General features: G+C 43.6%; 2 protein-coding genes across 5 annotated transcripts; one reads left to right on the top strand and one right to left on the bottom strand.

Moving 5' to 3' along the window:
• Nucleotides 1-261: 261 nt before the first annotated feature.
• LOC147967748 (uncharacterized) lies at nt 262-11,167 on the bottom strand. Its single transcript, XM_087523236.1, has 3 exons — nt 10,827-11,167; nt 739-1,090; nt 262-645 (listed from the first exon to the last, which is right to left on the bottom strand). Exons 1-3 carry the CDS (start codon nt 11,165-11,167, stop codon nt 262-264), a joined length of 1,077 nt encoding a protein of 358 aa, XP_087379362.1.
• Nucleotides 10,805-17,933, top strand: LOC125536842 (ABC transporter G family member 7). Of its 4 annotated transcripts, XM_087525379.1 has the most exons (12): nt 10,805-11,209; nt 11,295-11,370; nt 11,496-11,566; nt 12,734-12,774; nt 13,645-13,721; nt 13,829-13,904; nt 14,070-14,264; nt 14,893-15,169; nt 15,607-15,738; nt 15,894-16,114; nt 16,511-16,558; nt 17,292-17,933. In XM_087525379.1, exons 7-11 carry the CDS (start codon nt 14,218-14,220, stop codon nt 16,539-16,541), a joined length of 708 nt encoding a protein of 235 aa, XP_087381505.1. In that variant the 5' UTR covers nt 10,805-11,209; nt 11,295-11,370; nt 11,496-11,566; nt 12,734-12,774; nt 13,645-13,721; nt 13,829-13,904; nt 14,070-14,217; the 3' UTR covers nt 16,542-16,558; nt 17,292-17,933. The 4 variants fall into 4 exon arrangements, 2 of the variants coding, with proteins under 2 accessions (XP_087381505.1, XP_087381504.1); XR_015603868.1 differs by lacking the exon at nt 13,829-13,904 and having other exon boundaries at nt 15,894-16,408; XM_087525378.1 differs by lacking the exon at nt 13,829-13,904.
• The last annotated feature ends 318 nt before the right edge of the window (nt 17,934-18,251 follow it).

Raw genomic sequence — 18,251 nt, 5'->3', positions numbered from 1 at the left:
CGTCAGGGAGGTTAATAACATGAGGAGGAGCTACGAGAAAGATTCAATCGACCAGAGTTATAAGAAATCGTCAGTCGATTCAAGGCAGAACATCAGTAATCATACCAGGGTTGGAAGTAACAGCATCTTCCATCTCTTGATCATCGTCCTTGGCGGAGATCTCAGAAGTAGCAGCGCTGCAAATTTTGAAAGACAGTCAGTTGGCTCAGTGAATCGACCAAGGACCTGTCCACGGTCGACAAAAGAGAACAAGTCCTATTATTACCCAGAAATGGTGGGGACAGTCATCCTCATCTTGGGCAAGGCCTTGGGTGGCTTGGACGGCGCCGCGCGGGGGTGCTTGGGAGCTTTTTCAGTCGGCGCTGGAGAAGAGGTCCGAGGGCGCTTCGACGACTGCCCAACGGGAGCAGTCGCCTTACCACGTTCCTGCGTAGGGTCGTGTGTAAGCTTGGATCGCCTTTCCGAGCGGGGAGGTTCAGCTTCCTCCTCCTCCTCCTCTTCGCTGGAGTCGACGTCGTCGTCTCCCTCTCCTTCGCCGTCAGATTCCCACTCTCCTTGTTCGTCTCCACTTTTGCCTCCGCTCGCCTCCCCTTCCTCGGCCTGCTCTTGTGCTCCGTTGGGTGTCGAGTACATCTCTGTAGTTGCCTGGAGAACAGCAGACGAGTCGAAAGTCAGTCGACCGATTCAAAGAGAGCAAATGAAGAAAGCAAGATCTCAGTCGGGAACACAAGGTCAAACCTGGTCCACTTCATATGAGTTGTCGAGCGGAGGAACCCTCCTGGCTCCTCGGGGGTTGTCTTTGTTCCCTGTGATGCTCGACAGCCACCCTTCCAGCATCTCGTCAGTGACCTCCTCTGGGTGAATCCGAGTGGTGTCCTCGAGACCAGAGTACAGCCACATCGGGTGGTCACGAGCCTGAAGTGGTTGGATGCGCCTTCGAAGGAAGACCTCCAGCAAGTCCATGCCGGTCACGCCCTCTCGGACAAGCTGAACCACTCGACCAACCAGCACCTTGACTTGCGCCTTTTCCTCCAGCAGCACTTTCAGAGAAGCAGGTTTTTGAGCTCGGTCCAGAGAGAAAGGGGGAAGCCTAGTCGACTACCCTGGGGTCACCTGGTCTTGGCAATAAAACCAGGTCGACTGCCAACCACGGACCGACTCGGGAAAAGTGATAGACGGAAAAGAACTTTTTCCCCTCATCTGGATCGCCAGGCCCCCGCACAGCTGGATCACTTGCGTCCGTTCGTCACTCGACTTGGCTTTCTTTACCGATTGGGAACGGCAAGTGAAGATGTGTTTAAAGAGTCCCCAATGAGGGCGGCAACCCAAGAAACTTCCGCACAAGGAAACGAAAGCAGCAAGATACACGATGGAATTGGGAGTGAAGTGGTGGAGCTACGCTCCGAAGAAGTTCAAAAAGCTCCAGAAAAAAGGATGAGGAGGTAGAGAAAATCCGCGGTCGATATGGGTGGCGAGGAGGACGCACTCACCGTCACGAGGTTGGGGTTCGACTTCTCTCCCCGGGAGACGCGCAGCTTCATGGGGAATGACTCCCCCCTCGACCATGTCATCAAGATCTTCCTGCCGAATCACCGACGGCATCCAGTCGCCCTGGATCCAATCCCTGGGCAGAGCAGTCCTCGAGGAAGATCCGCCCCAAGCGGACTTCTTCCCCTTCCCCTGCACCGCTGCCTTCTTCGCGCGCTCCAAAGCCGACGTCTTGTCCTTCACCATCGTCGCCGGCGAGGCTCGAACGGACCTACGGCGCTAGGGTGAGAGCGGAGGTGGTGGAGGACCTTGCGGAGAGAGAAGGAAAGGTGAGAGCACACTGTTTGGGAGCCTCGAGCCGGCAACTTATAAGGGGCCGCTTCCAAGTGGCTGACCGGTAGGCCCAGGCGATCCCGTCAAATCCCGCAACAGGCGCGCGCGCGGTGCGTGGCAAAAAAGGTGGCACGGGAATCGAGGAGCTTCCGTCTTATCCCATCCGATTACTGCGGCCACCCCCGTCCCGCTCGCTTCCCGAAATTCAAATCCCGCAAAATCCGCGGGCTGCAGAACAACTCATCAAACAGAAGATCCCGCTCGTGCCGGCACTCGGTATTTCACAAGTAAGGAAATTCACTCGACGAGAGACCAAGAATGGATCAAGGTGACCGAAAGAAGTTGACAACGTCATCCGTGACGATTGGTCCAGTACAAGACATTCATATAATGCTAAGAACCAGTTGGAAGGATCCCCAACTCCTTCCCCACTAGAACCTCGATCCATTCGGGGGCTAATGATGAAGCTATGTACCTAGGGTAGGGGCATGGACCTATCCTAAGAGCCCTACCCAAGGACATCCCTAGAAGAAGTCACCTTTCAATCGACTTGAAGGTATCCCACTCGACGGATTCAAGACACTCGACCAGGAAGCCATCACTCGACCACGAAGCCAACCACTCGACTGCCAGGAAATCTAAAGTCACTCCGCAGGCAAACGGTCGGCCATTAAGTAGTCTTTATGGTCATCATAGCACTTTATTAGGGACGTTACCAGTAACGCCCAGTCTTAATGTATTTTAACCTTGCATTACTGAGGGCGGGAGAGGTCTGGCGAACTCTATATAAGCCACCCCCCCTCCTCAGTAGCAAGGGTTCGCACCCCTGTTATTCACACACCTATAATCCAATCGACCGCCTCCGGGCACCGAGACATAGGGCTATTACTTCCTCCGCGAAGGGTCTGAACTCGTACATCCTGGTGTGTTTACACTTCTCCATAGCTGAGATCTAGCCTCTCCATACATACCCCCCTACATCACTGTCAGAGTTAGAACCACGACAGCTCCCACATATTCCACGATGATCTCATTGGATGAGCCACGATGTTAAGGATTCAATCAATCCCGTATTCAATTCCCTTTGTCAATCGGTACGTTACTTACCCGAGATTCGATCGTCGGTATCCCAATACCTTGTTCAATCTCGTTACCGGCAAGTCACTTTACTCGTTCCGTAACACATCATCCCGTGACCAACTACTTAGTCACACTGAGCTCATTATGATGATGCATTACCGAGTGGGCCCAGAGATACCTCTCCGTCATACGGAGTGACAAATCCCAGTCTCGATTCACGCCAACCCAACAGACACTTTTGGAGATACCTGTAGTGTACCTTTATAGCCACCCAGTTACGTTGTGACGTTTCGCACACCCAAAGCACTCCTACGGTATCCGGGAGTTGCACAATCTCATGGTCTAAGGAAATGATACTTGACACTTAGAAAAGCTCTAGCAAACCAACTACACGATCTTGTGCTATGTTTAGGATTGGGTCTTGTCCATCACATCATTCTCATAATGATGTGATCCCGTTATCAATGGCATCCAATGTCCATGGTCAGGAAACCGTAACCATCTATTGATCAACGAGCTAGTCAACTAGAGGCTTACTAGGGACATGTTGTGGTCTATACATTCACACATGTATTACGATTTCCGGATAACACAATTATAGCATGAACAATAGACAATTATCATGAACAAGGAAATATAATAATAACCATTTTATTATTGCCTCTAGGGCATATTTCCAACACTGGATGGGGTGGCCTCGCCAGTGACAACGAGCTCCCCTCTCTTCCCATTGCCTTGCGGTAGCTAATGAGAAAATTTTGTGTGCAACAAAATGGGAAAGGGGGGAGGGGGTCTCGCGGAAACAAAATGAGGGCACATTGACTCCTTTACTAATTGTTTTTTGGAGGTGAGGACTCTGGTCGGCAGCCGGCCAACGCGGGAAGGAACTGGATTAACAGATGGCCAATTTTGTATTGGCCACATGTTGTTATTTTGAGTTGCCATGTGTTGTTCTTTGTTCGATGTTCTGTTGTGTCATGCATGTCGCGCCGTGGAATTTGCGATTTTTATCCCATCGTGTAGGTGAAGGGACATAAATTACAGGCCGGGCCAGACCAATTCAGGCTCATCACCTCGTCGACGAGCACTTTTTCTGCACCGCACCCGGACCGGACGGCTAGAAAAAACGGCTCTAGTTTGTCCACCATTTTGTATTAGCACATAATCCCTCCGTTCTAAAATACTTGGTGTAATTTTAGTTCAAAATGTGTTACGTGTTTTTACTACAGCCTGAGTTCATTTATGCACACAATTCATTGAACTCCGGTATGTTCACACCCTGATTAACCCACTAAATATATGCATCCTCTGTCACAATAGATTTTCAACCAATTGTCGTTCTGATTATTAAGTGATAATGACATAACCCACTCAACCATATGTTTGATTGGATGCTAAAAACATATGTTTGACTCATTAAACATTGGCTAGTACAAGTAGGGCGTTTCGGTGCCCAAGCTCATCTGCACCCGGTTAGAAAAAAAACGTAAAAAATCAAAAGAAATTTAAAAAATTCCAATTTGTTTTTGTGCAGTAGACAATCTGACGCCTGAGGCCCGTTCCAAATTTCATGTCATTTGTACATCTGAGCAGCTCTCAGGAAAAAAGACAAATCGGACCAAAACAGTAAAGATTTTTACAGACCCCCAATTTGTCTTTTTTGCTGAGTGCTCCTCAGATGTCCTATTGATTTGAAAGTTGGAGCGGACCTCACGCATCAAATTGTCTCCCTCAAAAAAATTGGAATTTTTTGAATTTTTCTGGTATTTGTTTTGATTTCTTTCGTCAACGCGGGTGCAGATGAGCTCGGGTGCAGAGATGGATTTTCGGGCTAGTACTTGTTTTTAAGGTTCGTTTAGTACACATCATTTTAGAGCATCTAAGGGTCAATTTGTTAAGGTTCGTTTAGTACACATCATTTCAAAGGAGCTAGAGATGCTCTTACCTCTTAGGCCGTGTTCGGTTTCCCTCGGCTCCCTGGCTCCGCTCCCGGAGTGGTACTTCAAATCCTTGGAGCCAGCAAACAGCTGCTCCACAGATTCTAGAATTTAAAGAAGTTGGTGGACTGCTGAACACGCCCTTAGTACAACACTTTGTCCAATTGAATGCCCTAAAAAAATACTCACTCTGATCCCAAATAAAAGGTGTGCATGTTGTTTCATCAGTACCAATACCAGTTAAACCCACCAATCATCCTTATGTTGAGGAGAGAGAGAGGCGTCGGGGGAGTATGTTGTTATTTGGCCCGCAGAAGCAACCCAGCGGTACCCATGTGCGGGGCAGGATACCCCTATCTTATCGTTTTGATTTTATTCTTTTTACTTTTTTTCCTTCTGTTTTTTTATTTTTTTAAATAATGTGGTTCAAAACAATTGTGCATTTTTTGAAAAAAAAATCAAGAAATCATAACGTGTTCGTGAATTAAAAAATGCTCAAGGATTAAAAGAATGTTCATGATTTAAAACAAATGTTTGTGAAATCAGAAAATGTTCATAATTTTGGAAAGAATGCTCACGTATGAAAAAATGTTTGTGAATTGGAGAAATGATTGCTAATTTTAAAAATATTCATGGAAATTTTATAAAATGTTCACAAAAAATTTAAAAAATATATTCCTAAATATCACAAAAATCATCGATTAAAAAATGTTCATGAATTCAAGAAAAATCATGCATTTAAAAAATGCTCCCAAATTTTTAAAAAAATCATCCATTCAAAATTGTCCGCGATTCGAAAAATTGATCACGAGTTTCCAAAAAAATGCAAATTAAAAAAGTTCCCCAATTTAAAAAAATGTTCATAATTCGAATAAAAATTCATTAATTCGAAAAACTGTTCATGATTTCCCAAAAAATACAAATTTGAAATATGTATAAAAATTTAAAATTAAGAAAAAGAAAAAATAGTACCTCGGTCCCAAAATAAGTGACTCAATTTTGTACTACCTTTAGTACAAAGTTTGTACAAAGTTGAGTCACTTATTTACCCAGTTAGTATAAATTTAAGTCACTTATTTTGAGACGGAGGGAGTAGAAAGAAAAGAAAAGGCAGAAGAAAATATGAAAGTGAAAAACACACAAAAAAAACCCTGTTTGGGAAGGTTCTAGAGCCCATCCCATAACCGGAAAGAACTTAGTTAGGCCGGCCCAAGTGTATGCAGCGGTTTTATAGTGATTGATAATGCAATCTTATCTTTAGATCTCCACGTAATCTACATAGAACAATAAAAAATATTGTGCAACTGGTTATTTCTTAATTGTTATCTTTAATAACTAAATATCCCCAAATATGAAGAGACAATTATCTTTTTTTAATGTTAGTACGGTTAGAATAAATCCGAGGTATATCATTGATTATCCGAGGACCAAGCAATTACACAAGCACGACACGGAGATTTGTTAACGAGGTGCACCGATATAGCTACATCCCCGGGGCCTGACTATAGACGCTCTTTCCCATTGACACCGTCACAATACCGTACCCAGTCGTTCTAGACACCGGCACATGCTGCCGGCTTTCCCTGCGTTCCGATGCTATTATGTTGACATAGGTTACATCGTGTGTCTAACCCCGCTATATATGAGAGGCCTAGGATACAAATGTCCTACCAAGACACGACTCCATATCCTATTTAAACACAATACAACTACAAGTCCAACTGTAACCTGCCTTGTACACAATATTCGACACAACTTTAACAAACTCCACCTTGGCGAATATTCTCCATCACCTTGAATTCGTCCATACGTCAAACTTTCATGTACATTGGACTTGAGCTTATCCCATGAGTACCGCTACTACTCCAAAGACTCCATATGACTCCACTTGCAACTTGTAGCCCCTTCTTTTCTTGACCACAGTCAACACTCGAGCAAAATTAAGTTCCTTGTTACTCTAGTTTGTGCTTCCAACTTCCAGAGTATCAGTCCAACGCCATCACACACTGATCACTGACTTGCGTGAAAATGAACAACTCACATATTAGGTGTCACACATAAGAGTTACCTGAACTCAACATCACCGCTCCTTTCTTGACCGCCTATCTGAAACTTGAAGGAATTTCATCGTTGCTTGTAGTCATGCCGAGTCAAATTCGCAGTTGTCTCACCACATGTATGACCACCAAAGCCCTGGCCCGTCTCCATGTCCCGTGCGTACCACACGCCTCGCCGCTATTACCGCGTCGAGCTTCCGCTGTCCCGGTCGAGTCTCAAGGGTCGCAAACCCACACCACTCAACCCCACTGCAGAGTACCACCGATCATTACCGACCGATGACGAGTTTCACGCTTCCATCAGACCACTGGGCTCCAGTCCGAACTACGTGTCACTCGCTTTCTTCGACTCTGTGCACTTACGCCGTAGCTCCTCAATCAGCACCGAGTGAAGTCTTCCAGACTCCAGCTCCACCTTCAACATGACTCCATGGTGGCTGTACGAGCCACCCCCCCCCCCCCCCCCGCACCCCGTCGACTCCAAGCTCTCATGTGCACTGTCTTGAATCAACCCCGCGCCATAGTCTTGTCGAAGCCACACAAGCACTCAGGCTCGTGCCGCGTGTTTCCACGCCCCAGAAGTCGGTCACCATCAGCATCACGCTCCTATGTCGTCGTCGCCGATCCCACCACCGTCTTCTGTACCAACCGACTTGCATCGATCTGTCAGACTGTCCAAGTCTAACCTATGCGAACTTATCCGACTACATGACACACTCGAGACTCCCAAATCGTCTTTCACGAATCTTCATCCATCATCTGATAATTCCATCTTAGTGACATGACTTCCTGCAACACCTTCAAGCATCTCTATTGCGTCAACAAATCTTTCACCTTTGTCTGCCATAACCCAAGGTTTTTAGTTCCGTAAACTTTTCCACCTCAAACCTGGTATCCGTTGGCGCCATGGTTTTTTGTATGACTGACCCTGCAAAAAAAATACCTGAGCTATCCCCACAACGCCGAAGTACATAAGAACTTCCGTGCACAACTCCAGCCAAAAAGAGACCTCCTGGTCTTCACGCGATGGGCAGCTTCCTTGGCACTAATTACAATGCTGGTTGTTGCCTTGCTTTGCCAAGCCTCCTGCTATTCCAATGGATAATCTCATGGATTTTCTTTGGCTCGATTTGATCTACCTCTCGCCGTGTCAACACGAGGACTCGGTCCTCTTTTTGTCCAAAACAAATCCTATAGATGCCCTTGTACACGAAGCTGGTCTGATCGCCTTGCATACAGACACATACGTCTGAGCTCACCAGCTGCCGTTCGGCCCGTGAGTTGCCCGCCTGCTGCAGCCGTGCGGCTTCTCCACCTGGGCCGCAGCCCGCGCACTTGCCTTGCTCTTTCGCAGCCAGCGCTCCGAGCCGATGTGCTGTCGGCCAGTCCGCACGCGACACGCCGCTGCCGTCGATTGCATCTCGCGAGTCCACGCCTGAATCGATTAAATCGATGTCACCAAGAACTCGTTGATCACTGAATCGACTAAACAACTTGCTGCTCAAAGTCTGCAACTCGCCGCCGCCAAGACATCAAACCACGTTACTGCTTCTTCATCCTCTGGATCGAACCTTCCACAGCCTCTTTATAACCTTGCTCATGATACCATTTGTTAGAATAAATTCAAGGTATATCGTTGATTATCCGAGGACCAAGCAATCACCCTGGACACCGGCACATGCCGCCGGCTTCCCCTGCGTTCCGGTGCTATTATATTGGCATAGGTTATATCGTGTGTCTAGCCCCGCTATATATGAGAGGCCTAGGATACAAGTGTCCTATCAGGACATGACTCCATATCCTATCTAAACACAATACAACTACAAGTCCAATTATAACCTGCCTTGTATACAATATTCGACACAACTCTAACAAGTACAGACACAAGCGCTCACTGTAGTCGTCGACAGAAACGTCTGCTCCCACTGAAAGCATATCGCCGGAAATCCTGAAATAAATTCAGAAATAATGCGAGCACCAAGACTTGAACCCTGGTGGACTGAGATACCACAGTCCCTCTAACCATTCAACCACAGGTTAGTTCGCATGAATAGGCAATTGTTACTAAAAAGATCATACCTTAATTAAGAGAAGACAAACTTTTTTTGATGATTCTATTTGGCACTGATAAAATAACATTATTGTACATTCCCTAGTTAATCTTTTGCCAGGCGGTTAGATAGAGTACGTGCCAAACTCAGAAAGCTTCTGCGGTTGGCAATCCAGTCCAAGAATGATTGTCCGAGCTAGCTTCCCAATTTAGCATATGTGTCTTTTTAGAGGGAACGAGTCATGGTCACATCACATGGCCATGACGACCTACCTAGCTTGGCTACGTACTCTATACATCTTCCAGCATGTAGATGGCGGCTCTGTACAGAGCATCCATACATCTTCCTTTTTTTGAGGATCACATCTAATACATCTTCCGGCATGTATATGGTCACAAATTGTCCCGTACAAGGCATCGATCGAGTACGACGCATCTTGCCACTCGCCATCGGTTGGAGCAGAAGAAGGTGACGAGGGAAAGCACGACGAGCAGAGCCATGGATGCGCCGATTAGAAGGTTGTCTGTCCCTTGACATGGTCGCACCTCGCAAAGTAGGGACAACCTGACAACCTCATATGCGTGCGTTGAGATTTGCGCCAACGGCCATCTCACGGTCAGATCGAATCTCCGCCGTCGACCACGAAGGCAATGGTAATGACGATGGCCATGCCGGAAGTGGATCCTCTAACATCTTTAAGGAATGTCATGAAGCTACAGTGACATGTGTATGTAAAATAAAGAAGAGATGTCACGAGCTATCGTGAATACTGTAGTAATCATCGTGTGGATTTACTGTAGCATGTACAAAAAAATCAAAAAATAATTTTATTGCACCATAATTTTCTTTGTATGTAATTTTTGTAAATGTATATAGTAAATTTGTAATTTGCAATTTAATTATAATTATTTTAGGCTTAATCATATGGATATGAAGAAGAGATGTCACGGTTACTGTAACTTACGTGACATCCCTTCACAATGTTAGAGGATCCGCTTCCCTCGCGTTCTACTTTTACCTTTTCCAGCCACCGATTGTTCCTTGCTTGCTGCGTCCACGATTCCCTGTTGAGAAATACAGTAGTATCCATATTCCTGGGACCTTTCTCTCCAATTTTTATGAATTGATCTTTTTTGCTGGATAATGTTTCGAGCTGGGGCGCCGGCCAAAGATTGGGCCGGTCGCACCTGAACCTTGCGATCCGTCTGGATCGTGCGTCGTACAGGCCACGAGCACTACTTCTCTGAATCGTTTTCCCCTTCTCTTGCACTTCTTCTTCCTCACGATGTGGGGGTAGTTGGAACCGTTCTTTTCCTCCATCTTCGCACCCCACGCATAGGCATGACGCCCCCTTGCTGTTAGGGCAAGCCACGACGGGGTGGAGAAGACGGCGAGGGCCGGAGAAGTCGCCACGAGGGGAGTTGCAAGAGTTTTGCGCACGACGCTGTTAACCGACAATGTCTCACGAGTCACGACCAGCCACGGCGTCTGATAGCTGAGACGATACTACAATCATTCTTGAGAAAAGCTTCCACGGTTTAATTCAAAAGTTTCAACCGGTAGTATACAAAGCTTCAACTGGACAACTCTGTGACCAAAGAGCTACAACCGTTTATATGAAAAGTTTCAACTATAGTTTGAAAAAGTTCCAATCGAACCACCGTGAACTAAAAAAGCTACAATCATCTACTACCTCTATAAAAGAAAGAGAGAGCGGAGAATCAAACAATCAAACCCATCCATCAATAAGATCTAATGATCCTAAATCCTTCCGTGTTTAATACTATCAACCACGCAACAAGCCGCGTCGCTACTATGCCCCGCAGTAAAAAAGAAAGTAAACCGCCCGCCCGCACGACCTCCTCCTTCTCCCCCACGACCTCCTCCTCCTCCTCCCGCAGCCGCGCCATTCGCCTCCCACAGCCGCGCCCTTCACCGCCTCCTCGCGCCGCCGGAGCCACGGGAAGCGGCCGCGGGTCGCCGGGAGCCTCCCCGACCGCGTGAGCCCGCCCCGCCCCCGCCGCGGCTCGCCGGGAGCCTCCCCTGCCGCCGGAGCCGCCCCGCCGCAGCTTGGCCTCCGCCACTCCGCCGGAGCGAGTCTCTCTCCTCTTCTTTTGGGATGGGACGCCTCCTCTCCTCTGCTCCCAGCCGGATCCAATCCACCTCGCCCCGGCATGCAGCCACGGAAGGCCAGGTCCGTGCGCCTCTTTCCCATGGCCATGGAGTCGCCGCAGCCGCCATGGAATGCCTGGATGTCGTCAAGGTCCCTCTTCTCCTCTCCCAACTGGACTCTTGATTGTTTTGGATTTGGCGGCTCCCCTCACTCACACCCTCCCTCCCTGATGCAGATGCACGCAGGTGCAGCACCTACAACGGAACGGAAGACCACCGATGCTCTGCTATTGAGACAACAGTTGCACGCAGGTCAGGTCACAGCAGGGAGGGATTCCTGCGAATCTACACACAACACTGTTTGCTTATCTCAACTCTGTGTTTTTGCTCTGTACCAACATCTTCTCAACTTTGTCTTCTATTCATGAAAATTGTAGAGGCTAGATACATACATAGCAATCGTCAGGCTTCAGTTTTGTACTGACCACTCCAAGGCTTGTTCAACCTGGTGAATCTTTCCTTCATCTGCATCATTTTTCGCTTCAGTCTGTACATGATCCTTCTGGTTATGATTATTTTAGTGCATACATACATGATTCTTCCACACAGCAGGAACAATTATTCTGGAACAATTGCCGTATGTGAATTATCATGATCCAACGCCAATGCCACACTCAGCGCTAAAAGGGTTACAGTTTATGAGGACATATTGAATTAGTGAGGATTTCAGAAATTTGTAGTCCAAGCAACTCATACATTTGAAGTTTTGTTGCTTACCTTCCCATCCCATTGTGTTGCTATGCTCCTGAAGTTGCCTAACTACAGGAAAGGAGGCCAAAGTTTTGCTATATTGGGTTATCCACAATAGTGTCGGCAGCGATGTTTTGTTTTGTCACAACTACTCAAATATATAATAATCTAAATAATCTAAATATATAATCTGCACATTGTAGTTTGAGTTAAAAAATACCACATTGTAGTTTCAATTAATTTTTTTTAAACCCACGTGTTTTGTTGTTTCAAGAGATTGAGTCATGGGCTGTGAGCAAGCATTGTATATTGACATGAGAGGTAGATCTATTTAGATCATGAAGGTTTGCGCACCGTGATGCAAAGGCCATATGCATCAACGAGGCGAAGGTGGGGCTTACCGGGATGGGTTGAGAGGAGGCAGTGGAGAGAGGAAATAGGAGAGGCGGATGGTGAATATAGGAGGTGAAAAGGGATGCTTCTACTTAGTCCTTCTGTTGAATGCATAAAAGGCACCCTGCAGCCTCTCTGCTTGCAAAATAGATGCTCTCTGCTTGGTACACTCATGACATTAAACCTTTCATCTCTAGTTAGAGATGCAACTTGATTTGACCTAAAAAATTCTATTTTTGAGTATTACCTTCTTCCACACCTCTGCAACATCTTTTGAAGCCTCTACACTTAACCAGTCTACTGCTATCGCTTTCTTAAATTTTATATGGGAAAATAATTTAGTACTTTTAAAAAAAATGTGCAAGCTAATATGTTTCAAGATTCATGAAACATATGTTTCAACATTCAAAAGTTTACATAAAAACCATATGCGGCAAAACTGAATGACATTTTGAAATATATAATTTTGACAGAATGAAAAAAAAATTCAGTTTCCTCTTCCTCCCTAACTACGCATACTTTATTTCTACAGGTACAGAATATTGCCACTCATCAACATCTGCAGCATCTAAGGTCCTTTTCGTCACATATTCATATTTACTTGAGATTCTGCTTACTTTGTTTGCACCATTTAATAATTGAGCTTCTCAATATTGCATAAATATTTCTAATGATGTACGATGTTCCCCATTTCTTTAACATCCCTGGCATGTGTGTGCTCCATTAGTGAATGACAAATTTCTGAATTTTTGTGATGAACAATGTTTACGTTCGTTTAGGCAGCTCACCGGCATCCATCATGGTTTGCTATTTTAGAATTAATCAAGATTACCTTTCAGGCTTCTTCCGTTGCCTAGCTAATTCCCTCCTTGTAGGCCATGTTGTGGTCTGAAATTGAACGTATACATATGATCCTGGTTTTTCTACACCGCCAACTTTACTATTGATTACTCCTAGAACCTTAAGTTGATCTGAATAGACATAGCGAAGTAGATGCAAACTTCAGGATAAAAGCATGTATATCATGGAATGATAGGAAGAGGGCTCTGAGCTAGACATGTTGATTATACTGTTTAATGTTAGCTCCATCAATACTGATACATATACGATTTCCTGTTGTAAATAGGTAAATATTTTGCAAGTAATGTAATTTGGTAAATAAGCTAAAGTATTAACCTTACTGCTATCTCAAAGTATGATGCGATTATTCAGTATCCATTGCCTGATATAGTCAGTCAGAGGCATCAAATCAAATCTCCCTTAAATGATTAAATCATTTAACTGCACATCACAAGTATCAGCCTCCATCTGCCACCAATATTGCAAGAAACAAGGCATGCTGATCTAATAACCATCTTTATATATATTTTTAACCTAACAAGTGAGCTGATGATTAGGAAATCATGTTTAACTATCAATAAGTGATCCCATTTCTTGGTTCAGTGAAGTGATTATGTGGATCTTGTGAGGAAAACAGATAGGCCAATAAGCCTGGGAGGTTGTCTACAGTCACTGGCCTGGTACGTGACCTGCTTGCATCTTTTCCTGATTACCTCACAACTGCAGTTGTCTATGTTTTATATTAACCATCGTTTTATCAATTTAATTCTCGAGTTTGTTTCTCAAGCAAGACAATCCACCAAAGTATCACCCACAGTCCCGTGAAGAAAAATGAGACTATTCTTGCAACTTTCCGTTTTTAGGTGGGGTCCCTTGTTGAATTGTTGAACTTTCACATGGATCAGCCTTTTCTCCTGAGACCCTCTCCTGAATATTAGCTAGAGTTCTTTTTAATAGCCTGGTATGCCAGCTGTAAAATATGAACTGATAGCACATGAACTTTGTGTATGTTTGTTACTCTCTTTTAGGCCTTGATGCATTCCAGGCAGAGAAGGTGATGGACACTCTTAGACAGCAGATGGGCACACTGTCATATGCTCTATACACCAGCCGAGAGGTTCAGTCTATAGCAAATTTGATGACATTGTGCTACTCTCAGAGGGAGAAGTTGTATATATGGGGCTGGCAAAAGAAGAACCTCTAAAATACTTTGCGTCATTAGGGTTGTTATTCTGTCATCACTTACATTCCTCTGTCATTCACTCATTTGGTGTTCTCTAAAACATAATATTTTCCATGATTTCCACATATCTCAAATGTATGTACTGCACTTATTTAATTTATAATATAGTTAGCAGGGCTAAGTAATACCAGGCATAGATTGGATTTTGGTAACACATCTCAGTCATTTTGTATTTGACACTGTAGCATGTCACGATCAATTGTTATACACATGGATGATGGATATGGTGATGTGTCAACATTTTAGTATTATTCATGTGGCCAACACGGTACTGAAGCAAGTGTTACATAAGTAGGCATAGAGGGAAGTACTCCGTCCATAGGCATACAATGGTCCTTCATGTTTTCAGCAGTTCAGGTTCTATTGTACGTCTGATTTTTCGCACTTGCTTCAAGCTTAAGTAATTTATCATTTGACTATATGTATCCTTGTTAGGAGAGCCCTGAAATCGAGCATTCACGATGCTGGAATTTTTGCACAGTTATTTTTAGCTGTTTACTCCGTGGAACATAACTCAGGCCTATTTTAACTGCTTTGTTTTCAGCCCATATCTTATTCTGCACTTGTACTATTACTGATTACTAATTTGAGTTTGTTTACTTCATTAGGTACCAATGCCCAGGTCATGAGAACCCTGCTGAGTTCTTGGCTGATCTCATTTCCACTGATTATAGCTCAGCTGAAAGTGTACAGTCATCACAGAAAAGGATTGAGAACCTAATTGATGATTTTGCAAATAAGGTTCTAATTACTGAATTTAACAGTCCAGTAACACAGTCGGAGGGCTCTGAATTTTCTACCAAACTTGCTCATAAGTCCACTAGCAAGCAAAGACGTGGTTGGTGGAGACAATTTCGTTTGCTATTCAAGAGAGCATGGATGCAGGTTTTTCACGGAGCCTTGTCTGATAGTGTCTTCCAGCTTTTTTCCTACTTCTGCCTTGAAATTCGTTGATAGGTTATTTTGGCGTGTGTGTTTAGCTTAAAATAAACCGGACCTATACTGTAGCAAATTCAGGGGATCTATCTTTTCAATATTTACTGTAAGTTGACACTTGGTGGCATGTTGTGCTTTCACCAACTCTGTGGCTGATGTAGCTGCAACATGTAACTACTGCATGAAATGTGTAAGTAAACCAAGTAAACAAGAAAAGGGCTCTTGATGCGAACAAAATAAATTGAACACTTCTTGATTGGTTATTTTCTGAATTTCGAATCTTAGCTTGGGTAGCTTCGAGATATCTGAGCTTAGTTGCCTGAAATCTAAATGGTTGTTTACCTGAAGATTGACTATCTATTAGTTGATTCTGAGAAGTATTTCAGGCTTTTCGTGATGGACCAACAAACAAAGTGAGAGCAAGAATGTCTGTTGCTTCAACAATTATATTTGGATCAGTGTTCTGGCGAATGGGGAAAACTCAAACTTCCATACAAGATAGGATGGGACTTCTTCAGGTAGAATGTCTTGAATCTATGGAACAAACACATTCTGATATTTGATCTATCTTATAACTCTTCCCATTTTGTCTTAAAGACCAGTTTCTCTAAAAAATGCCTGAGCACCTCCTCATATCTTATAACTGTCTGTTTTCTTTCATTTCACGAGTTAGGTGGCTGCCATAAACACAGCAATGGCTGCTCTGACAAAGACGGTGGGGGTTTTCCCGAAAGAACGAGCTATAGTTGACAGGGAACGTGCAAAGGGTTCCTATGCACTAGGACCATATTTCTCTTCTAAGCTGCTGGCCGAGATTCCGATTGGAGCAGCATTTCCATTGATATTTGGATCCATTCTCTATCCAATGGCTAAACTTCATCCTACAGTTTCTAGGTCAGTATTATCCTCACATCGAAGTTGAAAGTGTTGCGCGACACCATAGTCCATGCCACATGGTAGAATTTGGCATTGGTTTAGCTTATGCATATTCCTAACAAATATTTCATGCGCCGTATTCTTAACAAATATTTCATGCATAGTGTTGAGCAGGTGAATTTCTACTTTATGTTTCTAATTCTCTTTTTTTAATGTTTCCATTACTTTTTATTGAAATCTGCTCAATGGGATGAGAAGTGGACCTTTGACTGGAACTATTTTTTACTATTGTTTCTCCAATTTTCCATTCAGGTTTATGTTCCTCACATAACAGCATACATCAAAGCGTGTAGATCTATTTTATAGAAGTCAGTGATCCAATCTTTCTAATGTTTTTTCTTTATGTGGATGCAGCCATTCTTGGAAGAATGCAACTGCAGCTTAATTGGAGTTGAAGTGGAGGTAACATTTGGAATTACTTGGAAGTTGGAACACAAGTGGAGTGTGTTATGACGATTGCTCATAGGAACTTTGGTCATATTGCTTGACAACATGTCAATCACTCTTCTGCAACTCAGATAAAAACAATTTGAATTAAAAAAAATGCAAAATCGAGTTTGAGTTGATAGGGTATATATAATATCTGAAAACAAATAGAAAACATGCCAGTGTTCCGAGAATGCAACATCCCAGTCCACGACAAGAAAAAATGATCAGCTAAATTTCTTGACTCATAACAAGAGTCAGTGGCTTGCATTCTCCCAAATGCTTTGTATCATTTGTTGAAATTCTAGACTCCTTTTATTCCATATTGTTGATATCTATGCAACTGGAGCAGCTAAATTATTAAGTGTTTTTTAGTACATCTGATCAAAAACAGTTGTTGACCTTTTGCGAGTGCACCTTTGCAAATACTGCTAGAAAGTTGTGCATCTGTGCCTGCCAAGCTGTAACAGGCAGTGTTCACAGGCTGATATATTTTTTGATTCGGTGATTTGATTGATCACAACCCGACCAGCACAATGTATCTTCTATGGCTTGCACTTTATGTCCACATTTACTATAGTGATGGACTATCTAATGCTCAGCAAAATTTCTACAAGAATACAACTTTCGCTGAAAGCCTATTCTTGTATTTGTTTCTATTCTCAACATTCATTTTTATTTGTCTCCTCACTGCGTTCTTCCTTTCCAGGAAACAGATCTATATTTTTTTTACCATTCAAGGTGTATGTGCACACAGAAGCCGTTTTGCATGTATCTGAATCTTCCTGTCTGGTACTTGTGCTGGGAAGCAAAATGTGAAAACAAAAACCAATACATCCAGATTGTGCATTATTTTGGTGTGTTTTCAGTTTCCATAGCTTTTCATATGAATGTGAATATACATGCCATATTTTCTATTGCAAGGTGCCAGAGGACATGCTGCAGAGAGTATTACCAATTACAATTCAAACTTACTGGAGACACAGTTACCACTTGCAATTCACATTATTATGTATTTGGTTTGCTCACTCTTTATCCCCTCGTACTTGTTGATGGTATTGCTCATACTATACTTTTGGCCAACATTGCGCGAATGATTTCTAGCAAAGAACATGTGTTATTCTTGTTTAAATAGGGAACATGTGACATTCTTTATTTTTATTTGAATGGGAACATTTTTCTGTTAAGAACAACATTTTGTAAAGCCATCAAAGATGCACGTCAAAGGAGCAAGGCCATGCCCTTTCGGCCGTCCAATGGAAAGCAACAAAGTGAAACCATTCTATGTCCTAATTTTTTCTTGCTTTAAAATACTCTTAGCTTTAGCTATATCAGTCAATACGTGCACTGAACGACATGATTACTATGATTTTTTTTTTGAGAATTTACTATGAGTCTATTATGAATGGCATTGAGTGTCATTGTCGTATTCTTTTACTGATTTTTCTTCATGGTAATAATGATAAAAAGAAGCATATTGTGGTGTATGAAATATTATCATACAAGATAATTTTATATTTTTATACCATTTCCTCTTTAGTATACATGTGTTATATACTTTTGATTGACTTCAGTTAGACACGCAAACTGTAGACTTGGACATACGGTCACTTGTTACATACATTTATTAATCTTTAATATTATCTGCACCTTCTTCATTTGTCCTTGT

The sequence above is a fragment of the Triticum urartu genome, chromosome 5A, assembly GCF_056163025.1.
Source record: "Triticum urartu cultivar PI428250 chromosome 5A, HENAU_Tu73, whole genome shotgun sequence".
Lineage (NCBI taxonomy): Eukaryota > Viridiplantae > Streptophyta > Magnoliopsida > Poales > Poaceae > Triticum > Triticum urartu.
This window is presented reverse-complemented; position numbering and strand designations above follow the sequence as displayed.

Coding starts and splice junctions, on each gene's coding strand:
- LOC147967748 (XM_087523236.1), bottom strand. CDS start 11,167: ATGGCCATGGGAAAGAGGCGCACGGACCTGGCCTTCCGTGGCTGCATG. Junction 1,091..10,826: donor TGCGGGAGGAGGAGGAGGAG/GTCGTGGGGGAG, acceptor GTAGTCGACTAG/GCTTCCCCCTTTCTCTCTGG. Junction 646..738: donor ACTCATATGAAGTGGACCAG/GTTTGACCTTGT, acceptor GCTGTTCTCCAG/GCAACTACAGAGATGTACTC.
- LOC125536842 (XM_087525378.1), top strand. CDS start 14,218: ATGGGGCTGGCAAAAGAAGAACCTCTAAAATACTTTGCGTCATTAGG. Junction 14,265..14,892: donor AAATACTTTGCGTCATTAGG/GTTGTTATTCTG, acceptor TTACTTCATTAG/GTACCAATGCCCAGGTCATG. Junction 15,739..15,893: donor ATAGGATGGGACTTCTTCAG/GTAGAATGTCTT, acceptor TTCACGAGTTAG/GTGGCTGCCATAAACACAGC.